Source organism: Belonocnema kinseyi, chromosome 9, assembly GCF_010883055.1.
Source record: "Belonocnema kinseyi isolate 2016_QV_RU_SX_M_011 chromosome 9, B_treatae_v1, whole genome shotgun sequence".
Taxonomy (NCBI): Eukaryota; Metazoa; Arthropoda; class Insecta; order Hymenoptera; family Cynipidae; genus Belonocnema; species Belonocnema kinseyi.
Genome location: NC_046665.1, coordinates 21,062,370 through 21,076,589, shown reverse-complemented (window position 1 = coordinate 21,076,589; position 14,220 = coordinate 21,062,370). Strand labels below are relative to the sequence as shown.

The 14,220-nt window shown below is 33.7% G+C and overlaps 1 protein-coding gene across 2 annotated transcripts in view; it reads right to left on the bottom strand.

The window, feature by feature from the left end:
* The window catches only part of LOC117179452 (rho GTPase-activating protein 20-like), a 419,532-nt gene that overhangs the window by 105,934 nt on the left and 299,378 nt on the right, over positions 1–14,220 (bottom strand). For both annotated transcript variants that reach the window (XM_033371276.1, XM_033371277.1), the window contains exon 3: positions 3,073–3,228. In XM_033371276.1, the coding sequence (XP_033227167.1) occupies positions 3,073–3,228 (156 nt within the window). The remainder of the gene's footprint in view (positions 1–3,072; positions 3,229–14,220) is intronic.

Here is a 14,220-nt window from a genome sequence, read left to right as displayed (position 1 = left end):
TAACCCCGTTCACGGGCCACACTCGCATCGTAGCAGTCTAGCAAGTCGTGATTCAGTCGCTCCGTCCACCCAAAGGTCACGAGATCCCGCTGATCCATCGCCCCATTGTCGGGAGCCCTGCGCGTTCTGTTGTTTTGAACCGCACTTACTACAACTATGTTTGATGTGGTCATTGTTGTTCCCACGAGAAGCTAGGGAAAGGGGTTCGTCCATCCTTGTAGAGCCCCGCATGCAAGGATAAGGCTGCTTACTCTGAGAGGTCGCCTGGTATCCCAGAGTCACCGTTCTACACACCTCACCCAGGTGCCATTCAGCTTTCGGCGCGGTTTTCACACCTCCGCTTGGGGGTTAATTCCTTCCCGACCACCCCTGGACAATTGTCCGCGACTGCCTATTTATTTTTGTAACCATATTCAGCAGAAACCCTTGGTACAGGGACCCTCTATCCGCAACCCGAGGACGCGTTCGGTGGCTTTGTCATAGGCCCTTCGGTTTGATTCGGTTTGATATATATATATATATATATATAATTAAATATAATCGATGCTGCGCCGCAGGTAGGTATAGCAGGAGCTCCGGCGGGTGCGCGGGGCCTGCGGTTGTCACTCGGGCGAACACTCAGGCGTGAAGAAACAAAAGCGGAGCAGGCTAGAATGAGTTAGTGTCCACCCACCAAGAGCCCCAAAATCGTACATAATATAAAATATAATATAAATAATAATAAAACAATATATTGCACTTTTTCATTCTAGCTGAACCATAGTACAGAAACGCAAAGTAAAAATGTCAGTTTGAAATCACACATTGTTTTTCATGAGAGGAGTATTTCAATATTCTTTTCCCATTGTCCCATTTGAATGGAAGAAAACTTGAAGCTCCTTTGTGCGCAATTTATTCTAACTGAAAACGACCTCTTTTTATACCTTTTACGCCGGGCGCAATTCAGGTTTCAGATTGGTAAGGTGGTTGACCGCAGGCACAGTTCGAGTGCGAGCTTTCGAGCTGTTGCTTCCTTCAAGTGTAGAAGATAAGTGGCCAGGCCAGTTGAGCGGTCGGTTGCTTGCCTCGAACGACCTCGCCATTCTTTAAGATCATATTCAGCGGAGAAAAATCAAACTTTTGTACAATATTCGTAAATCGAATTTTAATAGACTACGTCAGCCTCGCTATATTATTACAAGAAAATAAAAAATAAAATATTAAGAAAAAATGGTTAATATTATCAACCCCCAGTTGATCTTTAAAGATTTATTTCCTTTTAAATTAATTTTGTATTTCTTAAATAAATTATTCGAGATGCGACACAAATTCTCAGACAAATTTTTTCTCTCTATGGGCCCTTTAACAGAATGAAGAAACAAAATGTACAAATTCTAATAAATGTCGCGTTTTACAATCAGGTTCAAAGAAACTTGTTGCAAAACTTGTATGCTTCTTTACGTAAAATATGAGTCAGGTGCAAAAATATGCAAAAGAAGTTTCATGAGTGCTTTTATAATGTAATTAATTCTGTGGACAAATCTGAAAAACATTAATAAAAAATGCGTAAAAATCGATTATTATAAGATGCTTTTTTCCCTTTTTACAAAAATAATCATGCACACATAAAATTGCACTCTAAAAAAATGGTTGATTTCAATAACATGTAATAATTTAACAACCAAATTCATTCAAATTTAAATAATTCTAGAAGATACAGCAAAATTGGTAAAAAAAGTTTTATTAACAATATCTAGAGAACGGCCATGAATTTGCGAAAGATCCTTATACAGTCGGATTTAGGAGACCATTCTGTTCAAAATCGATCACAAAAAATCCGTGGACCTTTCAGCTCATACCACCCCTCCTATGTAACTCCCGCACGTAGTAATTTTCCAAAATTCGTTGACTTTTAATCAATTTTAACACGTTTTTCAAATTGGTAAAAAGCGATCTTGCCTGATTTATACGAGTATACCTAATGCGTCATTCCCATATTTTCCTTGTACATTACAACACAACAAACATGTACATATGTCTATAGTTTTATTTGATATAATAATGTTATATAATTATTATAATTTACGTTAAGACAAGATCTTTAAAAAATGCAATAAATAGTTTTAAGGACAATATCAAGATTATTATAAATTCTTGAAGTATGAAAATAAAGATGTTTAGTAAATATTCAACAAGAGCGAGTTCATTGCGGCATCAATCGGGTTCCTCCCCCCTTCATGTCATTGCTACACTTTTTCGCTCTCACTTTTGAGCACTTATCTTATTTTTTCGAAAAATCAGAGATGTACTTAATGGTCTGCCCCCGCGAAAACCTTTCTGAGGTCATGAAATTTTGTATGTGCCTTTCTAAAACCCTAATCTCGATTTATCGAATCTTTGAAGAAAAATTTGAGTGTTCCACAAATTTTGCTATTTTTTGGATACCGTTCGAACAGCCTTAACACCTTATTTTTCTTGGCGTCCCTTCCCTCTCTTAACTGCCTCATAGAAACTTATACAAATGGAAAAAAGGATACATAGAACCATATAGAGCCGTATAGAATTTATAAATTTTCCATGTGGTTCTATATATCCTTTTGTCTATTTCTATAGGTTTTTATAAGGCATTTAATGGAGGATTATAACATAGAGGGAAATAGAATAGCCAAGTTTAATGTATTTGAGTGCTGTTTTCGACTTTTTATCACGGAGATAAACATTAAACATGAAATAAAAAAATGTTAAGCTTGATCATATGACGAAAACTTTTTCGAAATTGGGAATACAATAATATTCTATCTCATACACCGGTTCGTGTCTTCGAGACATATGGAATGTTTTCAAAAAAATGTTTACTTCGTTTACATGCGGAAAACTGAACGTAAAACAAGCACAAAAAGTGCAGGCAGCGAGAACTGATCCATCACCTTCCGGTTACAAATCCAGAACTCTACCGCATGAGCTCTTCAGCTATCTGAAGAATGCGAGCATCGCAGTCAATATAGCCACCAAGGAGTTTGATAAGGCCTATTCCCTCGAAAGTGAGTAAAAATTTCAATTGCATGCAAAGGGTGGGAAGGATAAGCAACTTACCGTAGTGAACTGAACTGGAGTTTCCAAGAGGAAGGCTCTAGTAAATGAGCTTGAAGCTAGTAAACTGCTACTGAAGTTCAGAGATTTTTGAGAAAGGGCTCTCGTTAGCCTTCCAACATTAGCTCCACTTCTTTTGCGAATCAGGCTTTTCATCTTCTATAGTCAAGAGAACATAAATCAAAACACACCCGATTAGAAATACTAACACTTTTGCAATGAATGATTGTAAAATAAAGAGAAACAAAAATAAATAAATTACAAAAATACTGAAAACTATATTATATTTGTCTTTTCCACGGTTCCTTTTAAGGGAGCTATTTTGTTTAACAATATGAATAGCAATTTTTCCCGATGTTCTTTTTTTTATCTACCTGGTTCGTGTATTAGTACTGTTAAGGTATTAATATAATATTATTTCTTTTAGCCCATAAAAAAATCGGCTCTAGCTCCACCATGCGTTTTTCAAGATGTTCGAATTGTAAAACAACATCTGAAGCTTCTAGCTACGATTTTTGTTTGTGATCAAATTTACTTCTGAAATTATAATGCAAAATTTTAATTGCAGTTAGAACCATACTTACGGGTATAACAGAAATGTGTAAAAATATTTTGTTCATTTGAACGTTCAGAACTTCAGGTAGATTTATTCGCTAACTTACTTATGATCGATGAAATTTCTCACAATGCGACTGGTGCTTCATACAACTTTTTAAGCTGCATTTAGTATCCGCCATGTATACAGTGGGCTGGATCAGGAATGTACTGTTTATAATCCATTGGAGTCGATAATTCTCAAATAATTTAGATGTTTTTTAAAGAAATTCTTAGCATTAGATTGCTAGAAACATCACTAAGAGCAGATAGGTAGGGGGTTCTAGACCACTTTTTCCGTACGAATAGCAACCTTGCCGCTAGAGCACAGAATGCGGTAAGATTGGTTTCGCTCGTTGTGCTGACTTATTTATAACACTTTTGAAATATCCGATTCAAACTATCAAAATCGAAAATCAATACTTAAAAATCATGGGAAAGGAATCTTTCAGCCCCCAAAATAAGGAATATGATATGATATATGATATCACAATATTAGGCTATGCAATACCTGCTATTCCCGGAATTTAAGTCTTTCACCCTAAAATAATATCTGTTAAATGTTTTATCGCAATGGTGCGTCATTGAAAATTTCCAAGATCTGCAACCACTCTCGTGACATTATAACAATTCTCGGTAAACAAAATGCCATTCGGATGACGTCATCGTCGATTACTGGAATCCATACATATGTGAAGTCAATTAATTAAACGTTCTTCTTTGATATTTGTCAACAGGGGCGTCATATTTTATATAATGCTAAACAATTCTCGGTAAAGAAAATTCCATTCTGATGACGTCATCGTCGATTCCTGGAATCCATATATATGTGAAGTCAATTAATTAAACGTTCTCCTTTGATATTTTCCGACAGGCGTGTCATATATTATATAATGTTAAACCATTTTCGGTAAACAGACTTCCATTCTGATGACGTCATCGTTAATTCCTGGAATCCGTATATATGTGAAGTAAATTAATTAAACGTTCTCTTTTGATATTTGCCGACAGGGGCGTCATATTTCATATGAAGTTAAACAATTCTCGGTAAACAAAATTCCATTCTGATGACGTCACCATAGTTCCAGAAATCCTTAGCTACAGTGTTGCCATGTTTCAACTTTTTTTGCGTACGAATAGTAAAAAGTAAGTCGGAGTCTGGATCGCTATGTGTGAGTGCATATCCGTCTGAGTTATAAGATGTGTATCCTGGTGAAGGTGGTTAAGAGTGCTAGGTGATGAGTCGTCATCCCCTGATAAGTGAGCCGCCAGAAGATATGATAACGTAAGTGGTATCATATTTCCTGTATATTGATGAATTTATCGTGGAATGTAATTGCTTGTTATTGTCAATAAAATTCTGAGAAATAGTCGGTGTCTTTGATGTAGAGTGTGTGATACGATTATATTTAGGGTAATTTCTGAGAAACGTATTTTGCAAGTTTTAACAGGTTTGAGCAGAAGACTGCAGGGTGGTGAATCGGCATCCCCTTTGATAGCTGAGCCGACGCTCGGGAAATAAGATGATGACGTAGATGGTTTATTTCACATGCAAATGAGAGGGTAGTAATTCGAAGAAATATTTTTTGAAAACTTCAACCGAACTTTAACTAAAAGACATCTGCCTTTATTTTTTTTAATGCGCAAAAGATGCATATGGATAGGTGACATTTGATATGGGGGTTACGCATGGCATCCTGTTTTTGACTATTAATTTGATTTAGTGCTTCCTGATAGATAATGTTGAATCTACTGAAACAAAAAGGTAGATATATAGTACTATCAGAGACCATAGAAACCTACCTTACCGATATTCTACAGCTCTAGTGGTTCGTGCGATGTTTCCACAATATTCTTAATGGCTTCATCAAATTATACTTAAAAATTTTTTGTAAACAACTTCAAAGTTATTTTTAGGGACGCAGTACATTTTTTAAACTGCAGAAACGTTGTATGCGTCTATTATAATTTATAACCTTCTACAACATTGCGGAAAAAAGGGTGATTTATTATTGGATAGAGACAGTAAATCCTATGCTGCATGTATACCTTAGAGAGAAAGATAGATGGAGAGAGAGTAAGAGAGCTATGTATTAAAAAATGTTCTTAATCAAAAATAATCTTGTAAGATTGCAGAAGGCTTTGCGATCGAGTGACTTGAAAAATACCAACAGATTGTTAATTGGTCTGATTACATGCACTTGATTATTGTAACAGATATAGAACTTTATATTGATATTGATATAGCTAGGATGTCAAATCAGCCATTTCAGATGAAGAAAATAATATTTGAAAATGCTTGATTGAATTTATAAAATAAATCAGCTCCATAAAAATTGAAGTTGACTAAGAAACGTTCAAATCATCTTTCATATAATAGAGTAGTCTGCTAAAAAATATTCACTTTATTTACTTCAAATATTAAAATAAAGCATCATAAATAACAAAAATAAATTCAGCAGTATTAAAATTTAAAGCAAGAAAACTGTGAATCAAGCATTATAAAAAATGACACAGTGATCACGTGAATATCTGCTTTCTGAAAGTTTTTAAATCCAAAGTTAATATACTTTACAGAAATTAAAAAATCCAAAGTTAATATAGTTTTTATAGAAATCGAGAATGGTATATTGCTTTCTAGATAACTAATTTAATTCAGAGATCATAAAATTCAGTCCATAGAAACCTACCTTACCGATATTTTACAGATGCAGTGATTCGTGCTATGTTTTCATAATCTTTTAAAACTAATGACATCATCATCAAAATTTACTGTGCAATTTTTCGTAAACAACTTCAAAGGCTTTGCGATTGAGTGACTCGAAAAATACCAACCGATTCCTAAAAGATCCCTTTGCATACAGTGGATCACTGTAACAGATTTAGAATTTTATATTGATATAGCCAGGATGCGAAATAAACTATTGGCAATTAAGAGCAGGTAGGTCCCCCTGTAATAATAATATTACATCAACTATTTGAGATGAAGAACATATAATTTGAATAATTTGAATGCTCTTCTAGCATTTATAAAGTAAATCAGGTACATAATTATTAGAGTCGACTGTAACAAACGATGAAATCATCTTTCACACAATAGAGTGATCTGCTGAAAAGATTCAATTTACTGACTTGAAACAATAATATCTAATGCAAGAACACTGTGAATCAAAAATTGAAAGTGAAGTATTGAACACGTATATTAAAATGCACTATTATGTATAACAGCTGAAAATCCTGGTTTTTCTTAGAACCAACATTTTGTTTTAAATTGTAGTAAAATAAACCCATTTAGAGGGGCCAGGATTTCAAGTTAACGGCATAACGAACATAAAGCTGATTCAACTATAACAACTTAGTAAACGAAAACTTAGTTTCATTAAAAAGAGGTCTTTGGTTTACAGAGATTATCATAGAGTGCGCCCCAATCAGATGTGCTACTTTTGCTTCTAGTTGTAAATAGAGGATGGTGATATAGAGAAGTAGGAGGAGGATACGATAATATTACAGTTTAGCAGTTACTGAAAATATTAGATCAATGATAGTATCAATGATATTAAAGTATGATGTTAGATAAAGGTTGCAAATGATTATTTTTCTTAAAACCAACATTTAATTTTTGTTAAATAAATCCAGTTAAACAGATAATGATTTCTTATCACCAGAATCATGAACATATTTTGATTCAACTATGTCTACTTGGTAAATGAAAACTTGGTTTTCTTGAGAAGAGGTCTTTCGATAACAGAGGTCACGGTGGAGTGCGCCACTATCAGGTGCGCTGCTTTTCATATAGTTGTAACCACGCTTCTACTGTTAAATCTTGAATTCTCCTAAATCAAGGTAAATAATCTATCAAAAATGTATGTAGAAGAACGAGAAAGAGTAGAGGAGGAGGAGTAGGAGAAGGAAGAGGAGGATGAGGATATAGTAACGATGTAGTTAAGACAAGTAGGTACTAAAAATATTAAATTCAATGATTATATCATCCGAATCGTATGTTGTGTGACATTTGGATGTGCAAATAAAAGGAGCGCAACAGCTTTAAAATAACAAAAAAACTTAAAGAAACTGTAGGTAACACCTTGTTCATGCGTACTAAGTGTATCTCCATTCTTTGTACTGCACTCTGCGAAGAGTTTGATAAAACCAGTTAACTAGATCAGGATTTCTTATTAATAGAATCGAACATACTTTTGTCTCATCTGTAGCAACTTAGTATACGACCACGTAATTTCATTAACAAGAGGTCTTTGGTTTACAGAGATTATCATAGAGTGCGCCACAATCAGATATGCTGCTTTAACTTATAGTTGTAATCACGTTTTTCCCCTGTTGAATCTTGAATTATTCTGAATCAAGTTAAATAAGCTCCTAAAATATATATAGAAGAATGACAAAATAATATAGGGGGTTGAGAAGGAAGAGGAGGATATGATTAAGATTTAGTTAAGGTAAACAGGTTCTGAAAATATTAGATAGAATGATAACTTATGCTAAATCTTCTGTTTTATAAGATGATTTCCTAAACTACAATTAATTCAGGTGAGGAAAATCAATAAATAGACATTAATTTAAAAAATTTATTTATTTAACTTATTTCGTTACAATAGCAAGATTATTTCTCATTTCTTTTTAGAAAATCAAATCTCGAATAAGTTCTGGAACAATTTGAACAGGTGCTAGTCATCTTGCCACTGACACAGTAAAAATGACTGTTCATTCATGGAATATGAGTTTATATCCTCCTACTCCTCCTCCTCCACCCCTCGTCATCGCCCTCCTCCTACTCCTCCATATGTCCATTTTCATTTTCCAGCTTCTCTTTCTTCACCTGCTCCTTTCTTGTCATTAACAGAGTAAACATGGCTGTTCATTCATGGAATCTGAGTTTATATCCTCCTCTTCCTCATACTCCTCCACCTCCTCCTCTTCCTACTCTTCCTCTACTCCTCCTTCTGCTCCTCATGTACATCATCCTTTCCTAACTTCTCTCTCATAAGCCCCTCCTTTCCCAACTTCTCTTTCATCACCCCTTCCTTTTCCAACTTCTCTGTCTTCACCCCCTCCTTTTCCAATTTCTCTTCCTTCATCCCCCCCCCCCTTTTACAAGATCAACTAGCTGGAAACGTAAATAATGTACATGAAATTTTTTCAATTGTTAATAAAATGCGGGAGGTTGGTATCATTGAATAATTACTTTAGTTTAGCAACTAATTAAATGTAATTGAATTAACATTTTTAAATTGTTTAATCAACATTTCCTGTCAGTAATATTTCTTAACATTGATGAACTGAAAGCAACACTGTGCAAAGTAAGCAATAAGTTTTAAAATTTGATATATAATTTGTATACATTTATTGTAACGAAACGAGTTTAATAAATTTAATTTTTAAAAATGTATGTGTATTTATTGATCTGCCTCACCTGAATTAATTGTAGTTTAGGAAATCATCTTATAAAACAGAAGATTTCGTATAAGTTATCATTCTATCTAATATTTTCATATCCTATTTACCTTAACTAAATCCTCCTCTTCCTCATCAACCCCCCTATATTATTTTGTCATCCTTCTACATATATTTCAGGAGCTTATTTAACTTGATTTAGGATCATTCAAGATTCAACAGGGCATGAATAAGGTGTTACTTACAGTTTCTTTAAGTTTTTTTGTTATTTTAAAGCTGTGGCGCTCCTTTTATTTGCACATCCAAATGTCACACATCATACGATTCGGATGATATAATCATCAAATCCAATATTTTCAGTACCTACTTGTCTTAACTACATCATTAATATATCCTCATACTCCTCCTCCTTTTTGTCCTCCTTTTCCTCTTCCTCCTCCTCTACTCTTTCTCTTTCTTTTACATACATTTTTGATAGTTTATTTACCTTGATTTAGGAGAATTCAAGAATTAACAGGAGAAGCGTGGTTACAACTATATGAAAAGCAGCGTACCTGATAGTGGCGCACTCCATCGTAACCTCTGTTAACCAAAGATCTCTTAATCATACTAAGTTTTCATTTACTAACATAAGTTGACAGAGTTAAATCAAAGTATGTTGATGATTCTGGTAATAAGAAATCATTATCTGTTTAACTGGATTTATTTAACAAAAATTAAATGTTGTTTCTAAGAAAAATAATGATTTGCAACTGTTATCTAACAGCATACTTTAATATCATTGATACTTCACGATCAGCATTATTAAATTAGATTTCTTCATTATTAAATAATGATTTTAGACGTAAAAAAGTCGATATATGAGGATGGTGATTTATTCAGCTCAGCGCAGAATTCAGCACCGAGAGTGGAGATACACTCAGTAGGTGGGAACTAGGTATTACTAACTATAGTTCCTTTAGTTTTCGGTGCTGTTTAGAAGCCAATGTGCTCCTTTATTTTTACATCTAAATCTAATATTTTCAGTATCTGCTGAACTGTAATATTATCGTCTCCTCCTCCTACTTCTCTATATCACCATCCTCTATTTACTACTAGAAGCAAAAGCAGCATATCTGATTGTGGCGTATTCTATGATAATCTCTGTAAACCAAAGATCTCTTTTTAATGAAACTAAGTTTTTGTTTACTAAGTTGCTATAGTTGAATCAGCTTTATGTTCGTTATGCTGTTAACTTGAAATCTTGACCCCTTTAAATGGGTTTATTCTACTACAATTTAAAACAAAATGTTGGTTCTAAGAAAAGCCAAGATTTTCAGCTGTTACACACAATAATGCATTTTAATATACGTATTCAATACTTCACTTTCAATTTTTTATTCACAGTGTCCAAAGTTTATTCACAATGAATAAATAATATCACAGATATTATTGTTTCAAGTCAGTAAAATGAATCTTTTCAGCAGATCACTCTATTGTGTGAAAGATGATTTCATCGTTTGTTACAGTCGACTCGAATAATTATGTACCTGATTTATTTCATAAATGTCAGCAAGAGCATTCAAATTATATGTTCTTCATCTCAAATAGTTGATGTAATATTATTATTACATGGGGACCTACCTGGTCTTAATTGCTAATAGTTTATTTCGCATCCTGGCTATATCAATATAAAATTCTAAATCTGTTACAGTGATCCACTGTATGCAAAGGGATCTCTTAGGAATTGCTTGTTATTTTTCGAGTCACTCAATCGCAAAGCCTTTGAAGTTGTTTACGAAAAATTGCAAAGTAAAATTTGATGATGATGTCATTAGTTTTAGAAGATTATGAAAACATAGCACGAATCATTGCATCTGTAGAATATCGGTAAGGTAGCTTTCTATGGACTGGCTTTTATGATCTCTGAATTAAATTAGTCATCTAGAAAGCAATATAACATCCTCGATTTCTATAAAAACTATATTAACTTTGGATTTAAAAAGTTCAAGAAAGCAGATATTCATGTGATCACTGTGTCATTTTTCATAATGTTTTATTCACAGTTTTCTATCATTATATTTTAATACTGCTGAATTTATTTTTAATGTGTATGATGCTTTATTTTAATATTTGATTCAAATAAATTGAATCGTTTTTAGCAGATTACTCTATTACGTGAAAGATGATTTCAACGTTCCTAAGTCAACTCCAATCTTTATGGACTTGATTTATATTATAAATTGTAGCAAATGTTTTTAAATATTATTTTCTTCATCTCAAATAGCTGATTTGATATCCTAGCTATATCAATATCAATATAAAGTTCTATATCTTTTACAGTAATCAACTTTATGTAATCAGACCTATTAAGAATCTGTTGATATTTTTCAAATCACTCAATCGCAAAGTCTTCTGGTATCTTACAAAATTATTTTAAATTTAAAACATTTTTTAATGCATAGCTCTCTCTGTCTGGCGCTCTCCATTTCTCTTTTTCCCTAAACTAAACTGCTGCATATCATTTACCATGTTTATCTATCAACCCGTTAAGGACCAAACGTCCGTTTTTCCAACACTTTGTTCTGCGACATTTTCAGCTACCGAATCGATTGTTACAAAATGTTTAAATAATGAATTCTCATGTGAAATTTCCTGAACTTTCGAAATACGTCATGAGAGTTGCAAAAAAATCCAAACTGGAACAAGTATATTCGTTTATTTAACAAGAAATACGAATTATTCATTGCAGCAAATATTTATTTGATTATTTTCGTCTCGAATTCGTGAAGATACACCTCTGAAAAATGAAATTCTTGCGTCCATGGACCCTAAGATTCAGAAAGTTATAGGTTAGTTTTCAGAAATTCAAGATGTCAGATCCAATATGGCTGCCAAAAATTACGGAAACATTCCGATTTTGATCAAAATTTGCATATGGGGACTTTTTGCGCCGCTGGTGGTAAATCCGTGATCAGATTCTCAAAATTCAAGATGTCGGATCCAATATGGCATCCAAAAATTACTGAAACACTCTAATTTTTATAAAATTTCGCACATGGGGGTTCTTGGGACCGCTGATGACGAATCCGTGATCATATTTTAAAAATTTAAGATGGCGGATCCAATATTGCTGCTAAAAATGACTGAAACATTTCGATTTCCATAAAAATTTACACATGGGGGTTTTCGGGACCACTGATGAAGAATCTTTTATCAGATTTTTAAAATTCATGATGGAGGATCCAATACAGGTAAAAAGAATGATGAAAGATGATCATAAATTTCATTTGCATCGTTCAAATGTCACGGTAAGTATCGCAGTCGAATAATTATCCTCCATAATTACATGTTGCCTAGATTCACTCCTCGTAATTTAGCATGCATTTGTTTTCGAAACAGAAGCCGAGCGCTTTGTTCTCTGTGCGAAGTTCATGCATGAATTTTTAGCATGACTTAAATGTATTTTTCTATACTAAACTACTCACTGATTATATTCTCTTGTGCAAAAATATATAAAAATTCGAAATGTCGACATCTTCAAATGCAAAACATCCGAAACGCTTGGGTCGTACAGTCAATTGCGAAGAGGAGAATGACGATGATGCCATGAATTTCGAAGCAGAAAATTCCGATGACTTTGAGTCTGATTGTGATTCAGAAGATTTTGAAAATCATGACAATGATTGGCTCATCCACATATCAGACATGATCCCAAAAACGTCTTATGAAATATCCGTGATATTCACATAGACCGTCAATCAAAACTTGAACTAAATCACATTTATGAATGGTTGGATGGTAAAAAAACGTCTCATGGAATCACTGAGAATTAATTTTTCATGCCAGAATAAACGAGGAAGAAAATTAGGAACGCAGCTTTTACAGAAGTCTTTGAATATTTTTTTCGGAAGAATTGAAAAGTAATATTATTTATTACACAGCTAGTAATGGTTGCGAAATTTCTCCTTACGATTTGAATATATCCGTAGGAATTATTATAATGTTGATTTTCAACAGCAGGAAGTGTTAGAAAGACTATTGGTCCACTGATCCTCTATTAGCTTGTAATCCCATATCTGCAGTAATGAGTCCTAACACATTTTTCACGATTTTTAGAAAAAATATAATACAATTTGGTTTATTTTCAATTGCTCTATCAACTGATGACACGATCGTCAAGTATTAAGGAAGAACCTTATTAAAACAATATATGAAAGAAAAACCAGTAAAGTTTTGTGGGAAACTGTGGTCTATATGTAATCGCGAATGATACTTAATCGACTGCGACATTTACTGTGGCAAAGGGTCCAACCCTTATTACCAAAAAAATAATATTAAACTGGAACAATGTTCTTTAGGTAGTCGAGTGGTCTTGAAGATGCTCCAAGGACTTCTAACCACAGTCTTGCCGAGAAAGGTAGTAGACTATCATATATATTTTGACAATTTCTTCTGCAATCACGCTTTATTGGTTAATCTGAAAAATTTTGTTGCACGGGCTACAGGTACAAAATATAAAGAAGCACCACGCGGATCTTTTCTCGTGAAACATGAAAAAAATAGTGGAACCAATTATATCAAAATTATGGATTTGAAACCTGTCTCATTACTGTCTACAGCTCCAGGTGTTGGACCTTTATCTTCAATGAGGCGCCGCTCGAAAGGACAGACTGATAAGGTAGAATTATATTTTCCTAAAGCTTTTCTATTTAAAACAAGAATATGGGTGGAGTCGATCAACATGATTATCACTGCAGTAAATTGGTATTCCGATCAGATAAAAAAATGGACTTGTGTAATTTTATTGAGAATAATTCAATGCTCCATAACTAATGCTACATTTTAAAGCTTAGGGTCCATGGAGGCAAGGACGTCTTTCTTCGTGGCTAATAGTTTTTTTCGCATCCTACTAGGCAGTCTGATAAGTACCTGAAAATTCTAAGAGATGGCATTAGTATTCACTAATGTGAACCATTTTCGTCGAGCTTGATCCTTCAAATGACGCCTGTAAAAACTTCAGTTATTTATGTTTACGCATTTAAAAGTTACAGCACTGAGAAGCATCTAACCTCCGAGTTTTTTTTAATATGGAAAAATCTGAGGTTCGAGTTTTGATCAAACACTACTATCTTCGCAAGAAAACGATATCCGAGACCAAGGCCAAGC